Raw genomic sequence first — 20,452 nt, 5'->3', positions numbered from 1 at the left:
CTAAATATAAAAACGATGCATGCAGATGAACACGCTTTGATGAAAAGATTAAATAAAAAGCAGTTGAATTAGATTTATTCAGCAGGTTATTCAGAAAAAAAGTCTTGTAATAGAAATAATAAAGTAGTATAATTATAAATAATAGTAAAAAAAAACTGATAATAAATCGTTAAATAAATCGTGTTCCGTGTTTCCGGTCGGACTCCTGTCGAGTCGCACTCTTCCGCTTCGCCTCCATAAAGGACTCAGCGGCGGGTCGCGGGTCAATTTTTAAAACTTGTTTGGCAGAATCCGGTATTAATCGGAGCCATCCGAACAGCAACCATGGTAAGACTTCATCATCTGGTTTATTAGTGGACGATTGCACAACTATCTTCATATTTCTGCTGTTTAGGGAAGGTTTAGAGTTAAATCCGTCTACGTTATCATTACGTTGTTGCTCCGTAGAGCAGAACAGCTAGCGATGTTCTAAGCCGAAATCAGCCGAAAACAAATCAAATGAGAGATTTAAAACGCATTATAAATGATAGTTTGTTACTGAAAATGCAGAAATCTTTCTCTAAAATCCAGTAAGTAACGTTGGAATGAATGCTAATGTTGAGCTAATGTTGTAGCACAGCGTTCGCTTTAAACCATTTTATTGTACATAATTCTGCAAACGTATAAATTGTTTTTGTTTATCAGTATAAGTGTATTGTTTCGGTTATTTGCCCTCTGCTCCAGTGAGGAAGAACAAACTGTTTAACTGCAGCGCAATCCGGAAGACTTTTATTTTGCTCGCTGATTACTTCCGTCTTGGTTAATAGTGTTTTCTAATACATTTGCATGCTTTAACTTTTTTTTTAATCTATTTTTGAAACAAGCATCTAAAACACATTGGACAGTAAGAGTAACTTGTGTATCTTGAATGGAGTAAATTGTAAAATAAAAGTCCTGTTCAGTAGCAGCATCTGCTGGCCGGTGTTCATATGATGGTCTTTAGTGTTGTTTTAACTCTTTGCTCTTGCTTGTGTTCTAGACGGTCGGTAAGAGCAGTAAGATGTTGCAGCACATCGACTTCCGGATGCGCTGTATCCTGCAGGATGGACGAATCTTCATCGGCACGTTCAAAGCATTCGACAAACACATGAACCTGATCCTGTGTGACTGTGACGAGTTCAGAAAGATCAAGTATGTGAACCTTAAACACGGTGCATTATTAACATTTATACCACGGGGCCGGTGAATGCTTGAATCTGATTGGCTGAGGGACGTTCTGAGGTGTGCAGTTATTTTCAGGGAAAGGCACCGCATTTCATCCATAACTCTTCACCAAATAATTTGAGTTATTTCAAACAGCAAAAAATTTATTTTAAAACAGCAAAAGAACCGAAACCCTCAACAACACTGGCCAAACAAATATAGTAAAAATAGGATAAAAAGCGCAGATCTTTTCCATGTTTTTTCCACAATTCCTTTTTTTTTTTTTTCTGTTTTCTCTCCCTCACAGACACACACAACAGTTTGCACACATAAACATACATGCTAATGTTGTTAGCGCTTCTCTGTTGACTTTAGCAGCTACATGACTTCTCACAAGCAGGGTAACAACAAATGCTCTGTTTGTGAAGAAAATGAACTTAAAGCTGCACTATTATCAGAGCCATTGCTGCCGAACACTTGTGAAAGATGCACAGAGGTGATCTTTCTCTCATAACTTGGTTATTAACTGTGTTCGTCTGCTATCAGCGGCTCAAACCTCTGTTATAGGTCTAAAATGATGTTTTGGAATCAGCTACGGAAGCATTGGATGACATGCAGAAGAAATTAATCCTACTCGCAATAGGAGTGCAAAATCCAGACAAATGCCTTGAAATATCATCTGATCGATGTCTTGAGGTGTGGTGACCGTGGTATGAGGAATAGTTGACTTCAGCCCGTTTAATTCTTAGAAAATAATGCACACTTGAGGTGTAACTCCTCATTAAGAATTCTTTAATTATTCCTTACTCGTGGATCAATGTCTGCCTGTCTGTGTCCTTCACAGACCCAAGAACTCCAAGCAGCCGGAGCGAGAGGAGAAGAGGGTTCTGGGCCTGGTTCTGCTGCGAGGAGAGAATCTGGTTTCTATGACGGTGGAAGGACCTCCTCCTAAAGACGTGAGTCTGCTGTGAGTCTGATGAGTGGTGTGATGTTGTGGATGCAGAGAGTGACGTGCTGTGTTTGTGCGTTCAGACGGGCATCGCCCGAGTGCCGCTGGCAGGAGTTGCTGGGGGTCCGGGGGTCGGCAGGGCTGCGGGTCGAGGTGTTCCCGCCGGAGCTCCAATGGCACAGGCCCCCGCTGGACTCGCCGGGCCCGTGAGGGGAGTCGGGGGCCCATCACAGCAGGTACACGATTTACATGTAGAATTTACATTTTTTTTATTTTACAAGACTATTTAGTTTTCTGCTTTCAATTGTGGGCCATTGTTTCAGAGTTTTTGAACTTGACAATTAAAGTAATTCTTGTTAAATGCACTAATATGTTAATAAAAAAAAAAAAATCGGGGACATCTGGCAGTGCAATAAAACGATGCCACAACTGTTTGAATGTGAGCAATCAATACTTGACCTTATTATTTTTTTAATTGGGTGTTATTGGGAGTCATAACCAGATTTTTGGGTAACTTATTTATTTTCCCAATATGAAATGAACAAGTATGAATATTTATTAATTTATATCTTTGAGTACATGAATAAAAAACATATTTTTTCCCCCACACTTTATACATTAACATGCCACGCAGACTTTCGTGAACACCTAATTGTGATGCAATGTTTTAGTATTTAAGTTTGTTTTATCAATTTAGTTCATTATATTTTAATAATTTGTTATTTTTTACATTTTAGACTTGTAGTTAATAGTTTGATTAACTTATTTAAGATGTTTTTAACTTGTATTGTTCACAATTTATCATTTAATTGTTTTATATTTAATATTTTAATTTTTATAAAGTACATTCACTCGGGGACTTTAAGATTTTACCAGAAACTATTTTAGAATTTTTATCATTTGTGACCCAGGGGGCGTATTACAGAAAGATCCTAACTTTAATATCTTATCTTATCTGTTTGGTAACCATGGTAATTTCATTTAGGACAAAAGCTATTACAGAACAGCATTTCCTAAGAGTGTTATCTTATCTTAACTACAGATAGGAAAGGGGTATTACAGAAACCTCCTAACTTGAAACAAACCCTAAAAACTGTCTTAACTTCAGGGCAACCCCACAGCTGTCCTAACTTCAAAATTATTTGAAAGCTAACGGGAAAAAAACGCTTACATCTGTGCTGTCCGACAATGTTTTTACATTTATTAATAGTTGAAAATGAAGAACGAAGATGTTTAATGGTAGAAAGACTCTTGGAGGACCCTGAAGATGTTATATTTTGATGACAACGTACTTAAGTAATTACAGCCTGGTGCACAACACATTAGAGTTAGCACAGGAACTGCAACCAGCATTACAGAGACCAACAAAAGAGTCACGGAGCATTACTGGCTGTAGTGCAAGTGAATAATGCCTTACGTTTTTTTGCAAAAGGCGATTTTGAAAGTGAAGTAGCTTTAGTTTCCCTCATCAGCAGCTCGGCAGTGTTGGGTGCTTGGTAACAGACCTGAGAGTGGATTGTCGAGCTTGATTAGGCCATTTAAGATTTCCTAACTAGAGATAAGAGGATAAGAATCCCAAATCAAGTTAAGATGTGCTTCTGTAATACGAATTTGCGAAAAATCCTAATTTAACACACATCTTAAGACCTAAGATAAGAAACTTTCTGTAGTACGCCCCCTGGAGCACAAAAGCAGTCTTAAGTCGCTGGGGTATATTTGTAACAATAACCTAAAATACATTGTATGGCTCAAAATTATCAATTTTTCTTTTATGCAAAAAATCATTAGGATATTAAAGATCATGTTCCATGAAGATATTTTGTAAACTTCCTACCATTTAATATATTAAAACTTCATTTCAATGCATTGCTAAGAACTTCATTTCAATGCATTCATTTGAACAACTTAAGGAGATTTTCTCAATATTTAGATTTTTTTGCACCCTCGGATTCCAGATTTTCAAATAGTTGTATCTCAGACAAATATCATCCGATCATAACAAACCATACATCAATGGAAAGATTATTTATTCAGATTTCAGCTTTCAAAAATTGACCCTTATGACTGGTTCTGTGGTCCAGGGTCACATAAAAAAAAAAAAAAAACTTGTATAATTTTAACTGCTGTATTTGTTTTCTTGGTTTGTACTTTATGTATGACTGTAATTCTGTTTTTGCCAGGAAGATAGCCTTAAATGCTGACACGGCAGTAAAAATGAATAGCCATTACTACGGTTTTAATTATTACCGCTCAGTTTATTTATTTTGTCACTTTGTTTTGTGCCATTTGAATGTAAACCGAACCGTCATTCTCTTGTATAATGTCTCTCTCTGTCTCAGGTCATGACCCCTCAGGGGCGAGGCACGGTCGCGGCTGTCGCTGTGGGTGCCAGTATAGCCGGAGCTCCCACGCAGTATCCTCCGGGCCGGGGCGGACCTCCTCCTCCGATGGGCAGAGGAGCGCCTCCTCCAGGTGAGTGTCTCCATCTATTGCTGTGTGTTTCTGATGGCTGTGCTGATTCGGCAGCTGTGATGACATCAATGTTTCTGAAGCTGATGACGAGTCCGCTCGAGTGGTAGCAGGATTACACTGAGCTCAGAATCACATGGCTGCCCTCGTGCGGCGTGATTGTTAAGGTTCACCCTCGTGCTCACGTCTCCCTCTGCCGCAGGTATGATGGGTCCTCCTCCTGGCATGCGGCCGCCCATGGGACCGCCGATGGGGATGCCGCCCGGCCGCGGCGCTCCGATGGGAATGCCGCCTCCTGGCATGAGGCCGCCACCTCCTGGACTGAGAGGTACGTTATTTTGTTTGTTTTGTAGTTCTTATGTTTATATAGTAGGGCTGGGTGAAAAATCTCTCGATTTTAATCGATTCTCATTTTTATGAAACTATATCGATTCTTAAATCCCAAGAATCGATTAGTTCAGCCTGTTTTCAGTTGATGGACTGAACATTGAAGGGCACCTCCCATCCTATGAATCACATTAAGCATTGTGCTTTGGTACTTTTAATATGAAAGCGTCTCAATGTCAAATTCTGTCCATTATATTGCAGTATTCAAACAATAGGCTAAATGCCGTTTTGGTGCGGTTTAATATAGTGACGGATCGCTGTAGCACCTCAGTTTATCAGATGCACGTGAACTGATCATCTCCTCCACCTTAATACCAGTTTCAGCACAAAATAAAAGTCTGAAGGGAAGTTAAAAGAGTACAACTTTACGATCCGTATCCTGTCATGATATAAAAGAAAACAAATGGCATTGCCATCTAAACTTCAAGACGGTCAGTTCCCTTTAGTGATGGCCTAAATTAATTTAACCCACACCCCCGATTCAATATTTATATTTTCTTCCTATATTTCGACCGTCGTGAGTGAGCTGCTCTTCCCGCTACAGTATCTTCTCCTCTTTGCGTCCGTCTTCAGCATCTCTGGCCTCTGCTAACATCCTGTTTACAGACTCTGGAGTCTGGTGTGATGTATTTTTCTTCATCACTGCCCCAGTAGATCTCGAAAATAACACAAATGAGTACAAAAATGGAGAAATATAATTTAGTATTTATCTTACTGTTTTTTTTGGGGATCTACTGGAACAGTGATACAGATCTGCCAGTCAATCGGGATCGACGGGTTGGCGACTACTGCTTTAAATGGATCTGGTTTAAATGCACGTGCAAATAAGCTGCTTTTCTTTGTTCTTGTCTGATTTTTAATTTGTCCTTTGTTTCACCAGGTCCTCCTCCTCCAGGCATGCGTCCTCCCAGACCTTAAACCTCCGCTCTGGACTGAGACGTCTGAAACACATCTTTTCCTTGTTTGGCAAAGTTTGGCTGCAAGTTCTTGTATAGTTTTTTTTGTTTTGTCATTTCTTTCCTTTTTTTTTTTAAAATAAAGTGTCAAATTGACAGTTATGTTTTAATATGACTCCTGTGTTTTGCTTTAAGTTGATACCAATTAAACAATATTTACCAATTAAATATAAAAATTAAATGAGAACAAATGATTCTGATGCAACTAAATAGATCTAAAACATTTATGAATATTTCAGTGTTTCTAAAATGCCCTTAATCTTTATATTTTGCAACAGTTCTGTGGGAAGTCTAATTTATGCATTATGCTTGTAACTATTGTAGTTTTAAATGTAGTATTTTATAACTTGGTTAATTGTTTATTTTTATTACTGTTTTAAACTTAGTTTAATCGAGTTAATTTCTTATTATATTTGTAATTGTTTTTATCAGTTTATCAAAGTAAATGTATAGTGATGCAATAACACATTTGGATGATGCATACGGGTCACCTTGTCATCGGGGGTCTTGATATTCATAAAGTAGAGAAATAAAACCACATTCAAGCTGGATATTTATTGCACATTTTCAGTACGCCACATTGTAGAAGCTTTTATTAGAAATTCATTCGTACCCTTTATTGCATTCACTTTAAAATTCAGCCGATTAATGTGTTAATGTTCATATGTGCGTTTACACTGACAAATGGCACAGAGATGCTTTTGTGAACATTTGATGCAAATGCTCAGATTTGTTTTATTTTAATTTTAACCTTTTTTGTTTTTTTTAAACAAAGTTGTTACTAATAGTGCTGGGGTTTCAAATGTAATTTTTTTATTTCTATTTAAATTATTAGTTTATTATTAATAGTGGTAGTTTTTTGAGATGGTTTAATTTATATTAAGTTATTAGTTTGATTTCACTATTAATATTAATAACAGTGGTAGTATTTCAAACGTAACTTTTTTTTTTTTTAAACATTAAAAAATCTAAATGTTTTTTCTGAAAGGACAGCTATGACCAACTTAAAAAAAAAATGTTCAGAGACCGTTTACTGTACATTTGCAGTCATCTGTAGTCTTAACTGACTTCATATAATTTTATTTCTATAATTTTGTGTTAAAATGATTCGCCGCAGCAGTGTCGTCCTCCGCGCCGCTAGGTGTCAGTGCGCTCTCCTGAGGCCGCCGCAGCTGCTGCTCAAGAGCCGTGAGAGAATGACGCAGATCCGCCGCTTCAGCGCCGCACGTGTTGAACGCTGTTCCTGTGTCAAACACAATTATATGTTTTTTAATATATTAAGCTACAAGATCACGTCTTCCTTGTGCAGTTAGATTTATTTGTAAAGACATACACTATATACATGTATATGTAGTATCGCCTGTTTTAATAAGGAGTGTGTGGAGTTTATTTAAAGATGTTTTCAGATCTGGATCTGATCAGAACCATCGATGATGATGATGATGAAGTTCCTGAGGATCCGGACTCCGCGTCTGAAGATGAAGCCGTGAGTTCAGATACACTTCAGAAACTCTCAGTGTCACCATGGTTTTTGGTGTGCATCATCATAGTGATGCTGTGTGTTATCTGTTGATAATACCATAGTAATACTGTGTTCTGAGCGCCATACTGTGGTAATACCATGATTTGTTTTTTATGTGCATCACAATAATATGATGGTACTTTCTGACATATCATAGTAATACATTACAGTGTTTTTTGCAGTAATTTCATGTTTTGTATTCCATGTCAGTCCTGTTTTGAGTGTTTTTTGTAGTTTTTTGGACAAATACCATGCTATTACCACATTTTTTTAGTACATTCTTGATGGCAATACTGTGTTTTTGGGCCATGTTTTTTTTAAGCACAAACCACAATACCATGATATACGAGTATGGTTACTTATCATTCATGCACCATATATATATTTATTAATATTTGACATGGTACTACCATGGTGTCTTGGACATGTTGAGTGGTATTACCATAGTATGCTGATTGCTGAACATTTACCATGGTTTTCTTGGTGGTAGCTTGGTGCATGAGGATGGTGTATTTTGAAGTAGCATAGTATTCCTGTCTGATACCATGGTAAGGATGGTAAAGTGAGCTGATGGTGGTGTGTGTGGTCAGGAGCAGCCCATCGTGTTGAGTAAGCAGAAGCGTGCTCTGAAGGGCCGCAGCGCTGGAGACTTCAGCGCAGATTTTGAGTTCGGCGAGCGGGACGGCCTGTACAGTGAGGAGTGGGTCATGGCAGACGTGATGGCGCAGCTCAAGAAGAGGGTGAGTGGGATTCTCACGCCAGCTCAGGGCTGTTGATCACGGTACTCCTGTAGAATAATCATCTTCACTCTTTACGCTTTTCTAGAAAGCGCCCACTACTTTGGACGAAAAGATCGAGAAAGTGCGGAAAAAGCGCAAAATTGAGGTAAGAGCATGTGAAAACACTGTAATAATATTTCACAATATTACTGTTTACTGTATTTTTGATCAAATAAATGCAGCCTCTGCAAACATAAATTTTAAGTGTTTTTGAAAGAAATTTCTTTCGTAGTTTGAAAATTATTTTTTGAATGATTTCTGAAGATCATGTGACTGAAGACTGGAGTAATGATGCTGAAAATTCAGCTGTGCATCACAGAAATAAATAGCATTTTATGATATATTCACATAGAAAACCGTGATTTTGAATTGTAAAAATGTTTCACAATTTTTACTGCATTTTTGGTCAAATAATTGCAGGCTTGGACTTCATTCAAAACATTAAAAATACTCCAAAAATACAGATATTTATTTAATGTTATTCATATGTTCATTTTTATTTTATGTGCAGTTTATTTTGTGTGTATGTGGCAAATAAAAATTGATTTAAAATGTTTCTGACATGTTTTTATGTGTTTGCAGGAAAAAACTCAAAAAGGAAGCAAGAAAACAGAAGCTTCAGCCTCTAAAGGGGAAAACGACGATGATGATGAAGAAGAGGATGATGAAGAATCAGGTGGAGATGATGATGATTATGATGAAGAGGTGGATGAAGATGAGTTCTCATCAGGTGATGAAGAGGTGCTCAAAAAAGCAGGTGTGTGTCGAGTCGACAGTCAATCAAAGCATTCTTTATTATTGTTCTCTATGAACAGATCTGATATATTTCTTCCAGACACTGTGAGAGAAAAACAGAAGAAAGGCAAGAGGAAAACAGAAACTGTGAGTATTGAGCTGCTGCTGTTGTTTATGGTGTGAACTATTATTTGTGTGTTTGTGAAGTTGTGGAGGTTTGCTCTTTCTTCCAGCCGGAAGCGTTTTTTGAAGACGCCTCTCAGTATGATGAGAACCTCACCTTCCAGGATATGAATCTGTCCAGACCTTTACTGAAGGTGAGTCTGACGTCACAGGCATTCGATGTTTTTCAGCCTTTTATGTTCTTTGTATTGTTTGTTTTTTTGCTCTTAAATTACTTTTTTATTTACTGAAAATAACCATCACTTCAGTACATTTTTTTTTTTACCCAAAAGTTTGGGTTGAGTATTTATTTTTTAAATAAATTAATACTTTTACTAAGCAAGGATTCAATCAATTGATCAAAAGTGACGGTAAAGACATTTATAATGTTACAAAAGATGCTAGTTTAAAATAAATGCTGTTCTTTTGAATGTTCTGTTCATTAAAGCACAACTGTTTTCAACATTGATGATAATCAGAAATGTTTCTTGAACAGCAAATCAGCATATTATAATCAGATCATGTGACGCTGAAGACTGGAGTAATGATGCTGAAAATACACAGCAATCAATTACATTTTACAATATATTCACATAGAAAACAGCTATTTTAAATTGTAATAATGTCACAACTTTACTGTTTTTACTGTAACAAATGAATGCAGCCTTGATGAACAAACATTAAAATATTGATGAACAAATGACATTTTTAATGTTTTAACGGTCTGTTATCAGCTGAGAAACATCATTTGCATCCAAATAAAACTGTGTGCATTAAACATTGTACCATATGATGTAACGTGGGTCTTCAGACGAGGATGCACAGCGTTTCTGAACTGTTTTCCTTGGGTTTGTTCAGGCCATCACTACTATGGGCTTTAAGCAGCCCACTCCCATTCAGAAAGCCTGCGTCCCTGTGGGGCTGCTGGGAAAAGACATCTGTGCATGTGCCGCCACTGGCACGGGTGAGACTTCTATCTGTGTTTGATTTGACCAGAAAGAATGAATATGGCTTTTTCTGAGGATGAGTGTGACACGTCTCGATGCCTCTCTGTGTGTGTCTCAGGAAAGACTGCAGCCTTTATGTTGCCGGTCCTGGAGCGTCTGATCTACAAGCCGAGAGAGACGCAGGTGACACGTGTGCTGGTTCTGGTGCCGACCAGAGAGCTGGGCATCCAGGTGCACAGCGTCGCCCGCCAGCTGGCCCAGTTCACCAGCATCAGCACCTGCCTGGCCGTGGGTAAGAGCCCTGTTATTACAGTAGTATTTATTCACTATCGTACGTATTCATATTTATTTTTTATATTTAATATAAAAATGTTATACAACTATTTGATATAAAATTGTGCTTTTCTCATTTTTATTTATATTTTTCAAAATTATTAGTTTTTTTTTAGTAATTTTAGTACTTCATCCTAAACTTATTATAATTTTTCTGTTTTACTTTTAGTAATTCTGTTATGTGCTCTTGGCATTTTTATTATTTTTTTTTTATATTATTTTATTTTATGTTTTTAAACATATTCTATTTAGCTTTTTTAATTTCCATCCCAATTTAGTTGTCAAGTGAACTTTCTAATTACGTTTTTCATTTAATATTTTTTTATACATATTTATGACCCTGGAGCACAAAAGCAGTCTTAAGTCGCTGGGGTATATTTGTAGCAACAGCCAAAAATACACTGTATGGCTCAAAATTATACATTTTTCTTTTATGACAAAAATCATTAGGATATTAAGTAAAGATCATGTTCCATGAAGATATTTAGTAAATTTCTTACCGTAAATATATAAATTTTTGATTAGTAATATGCATTGCTAAGAACTTAATTTGAACAACTTTAAAGATGATTTTCTCAATATTTAGATTTTTTTGCTCCCTCAGATTCCAGATTTTCAAATAGTTGTATCTCAGCCCAATATTGTCCTATCATAACAAACCATACATCAATGGAAAGATTATTTATTCAGCTTTCAGATAATGAAGCAGCGGATAGACTGTTATAAATGAAGGCGGGAAGTATTGAGACGTTTGTTGCGTGTCTGTCAGGTGGGCTGGACCTGAAGTCTCAGGAGGCGGCTCTGAGAGTGGGGCCAGACGTCTTGATCGCCACACCGGGACGTTTGATTGACCATCTGCACAACACACCGTCGTTTGAGCTCAGTCAGATCGAGATCCTCATCCTGGACGAGGCCGACCGGTGAGAGCCAGACTTCTAGAGCTACAGCTCAGACTTCTTCAGTGTTTGGCTGGTTATTTAGATGTGTCTTTGGTTTAGGATGCTGGATGAGTACTTCGAGGAGCAGATGAAGGAGATCATCAGGATGTGCTCCTATCAGAGACAGACCATGCTGTTCTCAGCCACCATGAGCGAGGAGGTGATGCGGCCGATCTTCAGCTCTACAGCGTTACTCGACTTAAATCCACTTCAGTTCAGTCTGTTTATGGAGACTTTATGTGTCCAGTGTTGAGAAATCAGATTATGGTAACACTTTATTTTAATGTGTCCTTGTTACACGTTACATGTACTTACTATTATAGTTACAAGAAATTATGCATAATTACACGCAAGTAACCCTAAACCAAACCCTAATCCTAACCATATAGTAAGTACATGTAGTTAATTAATATTACGCAGTACTTAAATGTATAATTACACCGTAACAAGGACACTATAAAATAAAGTGTAACCCGGATTATTGTGCAAGTAAAAAGAGATAGATAGATAAAAATTATTAATATAGAAATTTAAATAATTAAATGCACAAAAGAATAAATAAATGCATAAAATAAAACTAAATGGCATAATACCACAGTTTATAATTTAATTTCTTTACTGACAAAAACAATTGAGATGATCTTGTTTTCCCATAAATATCTTCCGTAAATATATTTTCCCTCAAATAGCTATCAGTGAAAATATTATATATATATATATATATATATATATATCAAATCAATAATTATATCAAAATAGATAAAATGCATATACAAAATGAATATGTACATTAATAATACATAAATACATAAAATAAATAAAATTATATAATTATGTTTTGTTTATCTGACAAAAATAATTGATCATCTTGTTTTCCCATTAAAAAATCATTCCCTTCCAAACACTTGCTCCAGTGATCATATCAATATCAGGCAGTTTTTAGTTATTTCCATAACTTTGATTCGGTCAGTATTTATTGATTATTGAAATCAGGGTCTATTTTTACAATTTGCACAATGTAGCTTATATATTATATTAGCCATCATATGGGTTGTATGCCATATATAATGTTATTTTTGGCTCTAAGTATTAGTACAACACATCTTTTAATATCTCCCTTCAGGTGAAGGATCTGGCGTCTGTGTCGCTGAAGCAGCCGGTGAGGATCTTTGTGAACAGTAATACAGACGTGGCGCCGTATCTCAGGCAAGAGTTTGTGAGGATCAGACCCAATAAAGAAGGAGACAGAGAGGCTATTGTTGCAGGTAAGGTGCCTTAATGAGTGCCCTTGTTGGTCTGCTGTCTACTTAGGGTATTGTGACTGATTTCTAGTGCTTTTCATTGATAGCAACTCCTTAGTGAACTACACAAGACTCAACTAACACTCACAATGATTCCAGTAGAGTTTAGTGTTAGTGTGTTCCTCTTAGGACAAAATATGCATAATCGCACACAAATGTGCAATTTTTCATATTATTGAACTATTTAAAATCAAACATGGAAGTAAAAAATATTACGATATTTATAATGTATCTTTCCTTTGAAACTGTCTACCATTTTTGAAGGAAATTATTTTAGGTAATTGCAGTCAGTTTTATTTTAGTATATAGTAATGTTTTATATATATATATATATATATATATATTTATTTATTTTAGGTTTTAATTTTAACTTTGAAACTTATTTATTTTTTACTTTAATCTATTTATTTTGATGTTATTTTTATTTTTTTCTCTTCAAATTTAATTTTATTTTCAATTTTATTTTGTTATTTTAGTACTTATCTAAAATTTATTTAATTTAGCTTTTACAGTTACTAAATTTTTATTTTTTTAATACATTTAGTCTTGATGAACGATAACAATACTGATCGCAGTGCATTCGGGGATCGCGTGCAATGCATGAACAAAAACAAACAATTTTGCTGCCTATTGTTCTGAAGAGTCATCAAAGTTAACTTATGTTGTCTAAAAATGCTGTCTAGTTAGGCAGCTCACTAGGGTTTGGAACAGAGTCATAGGGTGTATTCACACCAGGAACGTCTGATAGTTCACTTGCTTTGGTCCGGACCAAATATAATTATTATTATTTTTTTTTGTTTTGTTTGGTGCGGTTCGCTTTCACACTGCCCTTTTTCTAAGTGAATCAGAAAGTGTAAACAAAACCACACGTGTGCCAAGGTCATCCATTCATTGGACAGAAATTCTCAAGCAGGGAATACAGGAAGTACAAAAACAGACTAATCATGGAGATCTTTCATGGTGCAATTTTTATTCTTTTACTAATTTGCTGTTATGAGATACTTACCCAATATGAAGAAACTTATGAGCATCAAATGAGACAATGTCATACGATGTAATTACGACTTGCCGAAAATAAAATCTATAGATGTAAAATACTTACAGCGTATCAAAATGTTAGTTTAAACATTTAACCTAGATAAAAGGCTCATATCCAATCGTTTGTGCGGAGAGTGGAAGCTGGAGCAAGCTTCAGGACATCAGTGGAAGCTAATTAAATACTCATAAAGGTAAGAATAATGCATCGTTTGGAGCTGTAAAGGGTCTGTTTTTATTTGTGTGCACTCACAATATCAAGAAAACAGTGCTTTTCTAAATTAAAGAAAACTAATAGGATAGACAGGTGTGAATACACCCATAGAGGGTTTGATTCTGAAACGTGTGTATTAAATCCAGTTGTTGTCCGCAGCTCTCCTGACCAGAACGTTTCAGGATCACGTGATGCTCTTCACTCAGACGAAGAAGCAGGCTCACCGCATGCACATCCTGCTGGGCTTGATGGGGTTAAAGGTCGGCGAGCTTCACGGAAACCTATCGCAGACGCAGAGATTAGAGAGTCTGAAGTGAGTTTCATGCAGTAATAAAACACAAATATTTGACTTTAATAAATGGCTGCATGAAAGGCATCCTTGTGTTTCAGGCGTTTCAAGGACGAGCAGATTGATATTTTAGTGGCTACAGATGTGGCTGCCAGAGGTCTGGATATAGAGGGAGTCAAAACTGTGAGTTCTCATGAATTTGCAACTAATATCTGTGTTAGAGAAACCACAGAGAACCGTGTCTGAATGCGTGTGTGTCTGCAGGTGATAAACTTCACCATGCCCAACACCGCCAAGCATTACGTGCACAGAGTGGGCCGAACGGCTCGTGCGGGGAAAGTGGGCCGGTCCGTGTCTCTCGTGGGTGAGACTGAGAGGAAGATGCTGAAAGAGATCGTTAAAAAAGCCAAAACACCCGTCAAAGCTCGAGTCGTTCCTCAAGGTAAAGATGCTTCATCTTGTGTGCAGTTAAGCGTGCTCACAAATGTGGCCCTGGACCACAAAACCAGTCATAAGGGTCAATTTTTCGAAATTGAGATTTATACATCATCTGAAAGCTGAATAAATAAGCTTTCCATTGATGTATGGTTTGTGAGGATCGGACTGTTTGGATTATTTGGCTGAGATGCAACTATTTGTAAATCTGGAATCTGAGGGTGCAAAATATTGAGAAAATCTCCTTTTAAAGTTGTTCAAATGAAGTTCTTAGCAATGCATATTACTAATCAAAAATAGAAGTTTTGATATTTACGTTAGGAAATTTACTAAATATCTTCATGGAACATGATCTTAATATCCTAATGATTTTTGGCATAAAAGAAAAATGTATAATTTTGATCCATACAATGTATTTGTTGGCTATTGCTAATATACATGTGCTACTGATGACTGCTTTTGTGCTCCAGGGACACAATTATGTTCCAATTTATAATAAATCACTCTTTTGAGTTAGTTAGTTTTGAGTGAATCTGTCAAAAGGATTCATAAATCTGTCTAAATGATTCATAAATCTGTCTAAATGATTCATAAATCTGTCTAAATGATTCTTTGCACATCGGTTTAAATCCAGGGTTTCTGCAAGTTTTAAAAAGATTTTTAATTAGATCTTCCACCAATTAATCAGAGCAGAAATCTTAAATTCATAAAGTCATGGCTTTACATGTTGCATGTTTTTCATCTTGTTTTCTCATACAAATATCTAAACCTTCTTAAATCAAGATACATTTACTTGAGAAGCAAAATGAAGTCTTGAGAAATTTGAGAAAATTAAGTTTAAAACAAGAACAAATATCTGTCAGTGGGGAATGAAAACTTGTTTTCCTTTTGAATAAAGTAGATTTTTCTGACTCCATTAGCAGATATTTATTTTGTTTCTTTTAAATCATAAGCTCTCATATCTCAATTTCTCATAAAACAATCTTTAAATATTTGTATACTTGTAAAACAAGACCTAAATGCTGAAGTAGAGCATTACTTTTTTGCTGTTATCATAAGGTAGAGTTTTTAAAAAGTTGGGAGCAAAGCTATTTAAGCCTTAAGCAATTTTTTGAAGTGATTTAAAAAGTAATTGGTTGGAAGGTTTGCTAATGCGACTTATTGTGTTCCTTAAGTTGTCTTTACTTGGTCTTACAAAGGTCTTACAATCTTACATGTATCTCCATAAAACCTGCAGAATTCCTGTAAATCAAAATGATTTAAAAAAATAGCTAAAAATCCTTATCCATTATCACTGAACTACTGGAACGCTCTCATGTAAATGTATTGCTTTGATGCTGTTGTGTATCAAGGATGACTCTGTTATTAACGTGTGTGTTTCTGGGCGTCTCTCAGAGGTCATCCTGAAGTTTCGGGATCTGATTGAGAAGCTGGAGAAGGACGTGTATGCGGTGTTGCGCTTGGAGAAGGAGGAAAAGGAAATGGTTCATTCAGAGGCGCAGGTCTGTTTGTTTCAAATATTCACTTGCATCATTGTATGATTAAACCCACTTTGGCTCCTGTGGTAAACCGTATGTGTGTGTCTTTCCTCTTTCTGTTGTCCAGATCAGTTCAGCTCAGAAGAGGTTAACACAGGGCGCAGACGAGAAACAGGCGCCCAGGACATGGTTCCAAACGCATGAGGAGAGAAAGAAAGAGCGCAGTGAGTTGAATTTGTGGTCTTTCATGAAAGCGTCAACACAGCAATGAAAAAATGTAATCCACTTGTCATAACCACATTTCTACCTCAGACGTGCTTTCAATTTTCTTAATATTTCAATAATTGCTTGTGTGTCTGCATTTATCATCTCATCACGCACTTTTATTTTCCATTTGTTCGTCAAAGTGTCAAAGGCGCTGCAGGATTTTGATTTGGCTCTGAGAGGAAAGAAAAAACGTGCACAGTTCCTAAAACAGGGCAAGAAGAAAGAGTTATCGGTGAGATGATTTCATCAAACTGTCTTTTTTGCTTTATGCTTTTATGACCTGCCGTTCTACATCACTGTGCCATCTGAAATTAAATTTGCTCTCGTAGTGAATCCATGAATCATCATAGAGGTTCAGCACCGTATGCTCCATCAGATGTCCTTGTTTGTATTTGAATGTTTAACGTGGTGTGCGTGTGTGTGTATGTGTGTGTGTCCCAGGCGGAGGAGAGAGCTCAGTTCGAGGTGCTGAAGTCTCAGATGTACGCCGAACGAGTCGCCAAACGTGATCGCAAGCAGAAGAAAGCCAGAGCCATTCCTGAAGAAGAACCCGTGAAGAAAGGTCAGCAAATAAACACTTGAACCTCCGGCATGGGCTGAGCATTTGTAAACATGCGTTTGAACTAGGGATGCATCGAAATGAAAATTCTCAGTCGAAGCCAAACAAAATGAAACGCTGGGCCGAATGCCAAATTCCGAACACGGTCTTTCGCATTTTTTCCCCATATATTTTGCCAATTTTTTTTTTTTTCACCATTGCATAATTTAAATTATTAAATATTTTTAGTTTTTTGTCTAGCTTTTCAAAGAAAAAATCAATTACAAAACAATTTAAAAATATTTACTGAACATTCTAGCAGACACTGTACCTACCAACAAAGCACAATTTATCTTAAAATGAATAAGCTAGTAAAATAATATTTTTGAGACCCCTTTCTGGAATCAGGCATGTATTTTTTACTGTACAAATAAATGCGCAGAAGAGAACTCTTTTAAAATATTATAGATCTCAATTTGAACACTGTGTGAATGTTAAAATAAATGTATTAATAGAGCTCTTGTAAATATCATTATTATTGTTACTTTTCTTATTTTGTTTTAAAAATGTTACCGAGCAGCTGATGAGTAACACAGTTTCAGCGCAGATTTTCTTCGCACCCTGGACCTTGAACCCTGGCGCCGCGAGCTCATGCAGCGCTGTTCATGCATGTATTAGAAAAGATTTATTTACTAGTCGTTTGAGGACTTTTTGTGATTTAAATCATCATACAGTAACCAGCAACAACCACCCCTTCCTCTTCCTCTTCCTCTTCTCATTGGAGACATGAGATGCTGTCGGTGCTTCGAGCTTGTAATATTTCTGACACTTTTAAATGCATGGTTCGGTTGCTGAACATTCAATGCATCCCTAGTTTGAATTGATTGAATTTTCAAATTCTGACTGTTTAAACTTTCTTCCAGTTTCCAAAGACAAGGGCGGCAAAAAGAAGTCTATGTTTGATAAGGAGCTCACGAACACCAGCAAGAAATCTCTGAAGCAGTACAGAGCCAGGTGTGTGCCGCTACACACAGAGTTCAAGGCTTTGTGTGTTTGTCTCCGAGTCTAACAGTGATTTCTCTGTCTAGGCCGTCCTTCGAGGACAGGAAGAGACTCGGCATTTCAAACAAGAAAGGAGGACGCTTCAAGTCAAATGCCAGGTAAGATTTATTACAATCAACTCCCTAAAACACATTCCCATTAGACTCAGTCATTAAAGATGCATGCAACAAAACATGCTTTTGTAGTATTGTCAGACTTTAAGCATTGTCAGTGATAACAGACTGATTTTGTCAACTTTAATTCATTTTTTTTATATATATAATGCGTCGTTTGGGAATTATGGAGGGATTTAAATTACTTGGATATATAGAAGTAAATGATGAAATATGAAATAAAATACACGCCTGGAAATTAAATGTAATGCACAACATAAAGCAACAAATTAATGAATCATACAATTGAATGCATCGTGCAAGTTATTGCAATTAAAAAAGATTAACAAGGGTGTATTTTATGTTTGAATTTTGTTGTACTTCTGTTTATCTATTGCTACATTTCATTATGTAATTAATCATGCAATAATATATTTAATATAGTCTGGGTAAATGACTGCATAGAGAATAACATTTTTTTTCCAAGTCTACATAAGCAGAGTGTGATAAGGAAAAGGGTACTTTATGAAAATATACAAATATTTTATAAAACCAGTTTGTATATTTGTCTGTATACATGTGAAATGTATATTCTCTGAAGCTATTTTAAACTTGTTTGCAATTATTTCAAGGAAGAATAAAAAAAGTATATTTTAGGTACATTTTAACTTAATGTCTTGATGGTTTTTATATAAGAAAATCTTATAACACATCTCTTCCTCCTTTATTTGACCCTCTAACTCTAGCACATTCTATTCTAATTCTATTCTTTTAAAAAATGCCCCTTTTTAGCACTCTATTCACTTACTAACTGCTTGTTTTCTTTAAAAAAAAGGCTGACAGACTTGTTATAGCTCTTGCATATCATTGCTCTTTTGTTGATTTTGATTGCTTCCGTTGTCCTGATTTGTAAGTCACTTTGGATAAAAGCGTCTGCTAAATGACTAAATGTAAAATGAGTGTATTTTTTGCCTGCTGTCGCTCATCGCAAGTCTTTTATGTGTCTTCTCAGGTACAAAAGAAAGTGAAGCCGTGCCTGATGTATACGAAGCAAAACTTCTGCATAACATCAACCTCTTTATCATTTTATCGTCATCCTCCTTCCAAACTTTCCCCAACATAAACCCTTCAAATAAACCTCTTCAACTTGTACGACCTGTACTTCTGTTAGTCCCTGCGTTAGTCATGGCAGAGCACTAATGAGCATCAGAAATAAAGGTGATTTCCCTCGATTTAAGCCAAATGATTCCTGCAGAGCGAGCTGATGTGAAGCATCTGTTAGAGATCAGCCAGCCGTCTGAGGTGTTAGAGAGCCCATGATATCAGACACCTGCTTTACAGCCCACATGAAACAATGAATCAGGAAACTCCTTTATCACACGACCTTAAAGATCATGAAGCTCCAACAGTGTTCTGCACAGTTAAGATGCATAATATAATAAAACAATAAAATTAGTTTGTTTATATATTTGGCTGCACTTTATTTTAAGGCGTCTTTGTTGCACTGTAATTATACATTTAAAGACTAATATTAATGAACTGCATGTACTGGTTAGGGTTTCTTGCACACAGTAAAATAAAGTATTACTTGCCATTTGCTTATTCAATTATTTACTGTTAAAAATCAATGTAACTCTTAAAAGTACATGATTAGTGAATTCTGCTGAACTTCACACTTGTGTAAATATCATATGGAGCTTATTTATTGCTTTTTATAGTAGGAATTACTCAAATGTTTATAGAGTATATGATAACCGAATATGGGTGAATATTATTTTATAAATAATACCACTACTAATAATAAATACTCTTTTGCTCAGAAGATGCAAAACGAGGTAATACGCCTGTTTTGTGAGGTTCTCTCTGAGAATGACCTTTTAGGTTCATGCACAACTTTCTGTAAAAATCATTTCCTCAAAGTCACATCCTACCACTTTGGCAAACTGCTGGTATTTTACCCTGTTTTAGGGGCAGTTGGCAGTGTCTGTAGAATTGTGATGAAATTACACTGGGTTTACTGTGAAGTTATTAGTGTTTCATTTGAAGCTTTATTTCTTAATAGGAAGTAAACAAAGTTTGTTCATCAAACAGACATGAGTGTTGAGAACGGCTTCCTCCATTTAAAACCAGGACATGTTTTCTCAAAGTCTTGCTATGCTTCCTTTTATTCAAGATTTTCTTTATTACAGTCAATCTTTTAGCGCAGCAGGTCATGTTTGCACACTTCTTTTGCACTTTACAGGTTTTACCACCTCTCCCACATTGTTGCCCAGGCTTGCATTTGTTTTGCATCTTACCGCAATGCTTTGCATTCAAACCACAAGATTTCTTCAAGTAGGATTCATTTTGTTGTGAAATGGTCTCAAGCATGTGATTTTAATA

At 36.2% G+C, this 20,452-nt stretch overlaps 2 protein-coding genes across 2 annotated transcripts; both read left to right on the top strand.

The window, feature by feature from the left end:
* The first annotated feature begins 199 nt into the window (after positions 1–199).
* snrpb (small nuclear ribonucleoprotein polypeptides B and B1) lies at positions 200–6,493 on the top strand. The gene is made up of 7 exons (XM_079378334.1): positions 200–327; positions 1,019–1,170; positions 2,027–2,138; positions 2,215–2,367; positions 4,471–4,603; positions 4,803–4,928; positions 5,868–6,493. Exons 1-7 carry the CDS (start codon positions 325–327, stop codon positions 5,903–5,905), a joined length of 717 nt encoding a protein of 238 aa, XP_079234460.1. The 5' UTR covers positions 200–324; the 3' UTR covers positions 5,906–6,493.
* A 624-nt stretch (positions 6,494–7,117) lies between these two features.
* Positions 7,118–19,667, top strand: ddx27 (DEAD (Asp-Glu-Ala-Asp) box polypeptide 27). The gene is made up of 21 exons (XM_079376791.1): positions 7,118–7,429; positions 8,056–8,205; positions 8,291–8,350; positions 8,827–9,001; positions 9,080–9,126; positions 9,213–9,296; positions 10,000–10,105; positions 10,207–10,380; positions 11,191–11,341; positions 11,420–11,519; positions 12,483–12,624; positions 14,069–14,222; positions 14,300–14,381; positions 14,463–14,640; positions 16,029–16,135; positions 16,239–16,335; positions 16,519–16,610; positions 16,820–16,940; positions 17,840–17,930; positions 18,005–18,076; positions 19,083–19,667. The coding sequence occupies exons 1-21, from the start codon at positions 7,340–7,342 to the stop codon at positions 19,096–19,098; spliced, it is 2,289 nt and encodes a 762-aa protein (XP_079232917.1). The 5' UTR covers positions 7,118–7,339; the 3' UTR covers positions 19,099–19,667.
* Positions 19,668–20,452: the final 785 nt, after the last annotated feature.

This window comes from Barbus barbus (genome assembly GCF_936440315.1).
Source record: "Barbus barbus genome assembly, chromosome: 25".
Classification (NCBI taxonomy): domain Eukaryota; kingdom Metazoa; phylum Chordata; class Actinopteri; order Cypriniformes; family Cyprinidae; genus Barbus; species Barbus barbus.
Note: the sequence above shows the minus strand (reverse complement) of the source record. Positions and strands in the feature narration are given on the sequence as shown.

Excerpts from the sequence above, each read along its gene's own strand:
- ddx27 (XM_079376791.1), top strand. The coding sequence starts at position 7,340 with ATGTTTTCAGATCTGGATCTGATCAGAACCATCGATGATGATGATGAT. Across the intron at positions 9,297-9,999 it reads TGTCCAGACCTTTACTGAAG|GCCATCACTACTATGGGCTT; the intron begins GTGAGTCTGACG and ends GGGTTTGTTCAG. Across the intron at positions 12,625-14,068 it reads CAGAGAGGCTATTGTTGCAG|CTCTCCTGACCAGAACGTTT; the intron begins GTAAGGTGCCTT and ends TGTTGTCCGCAG.
- snrpb (XM_079378334.1), top strand. Across the intron at positions 2,139-2,214 it reads AAGGACCTCCTCCTAAAGAC|ACGGGCATCGCCCGAGTGCC; the intron begins GTGAGTCTGCTG and ends TTGTGCGTTCAG. Across the intron at positions 4,604-4,802 it reads CAGAGGAGCGCCTCCTCCAG|GTATGATGGGTCCTCCTCCT; the intron begins GTGAGTGTCTCC and ends CCTCTGCCGCAG.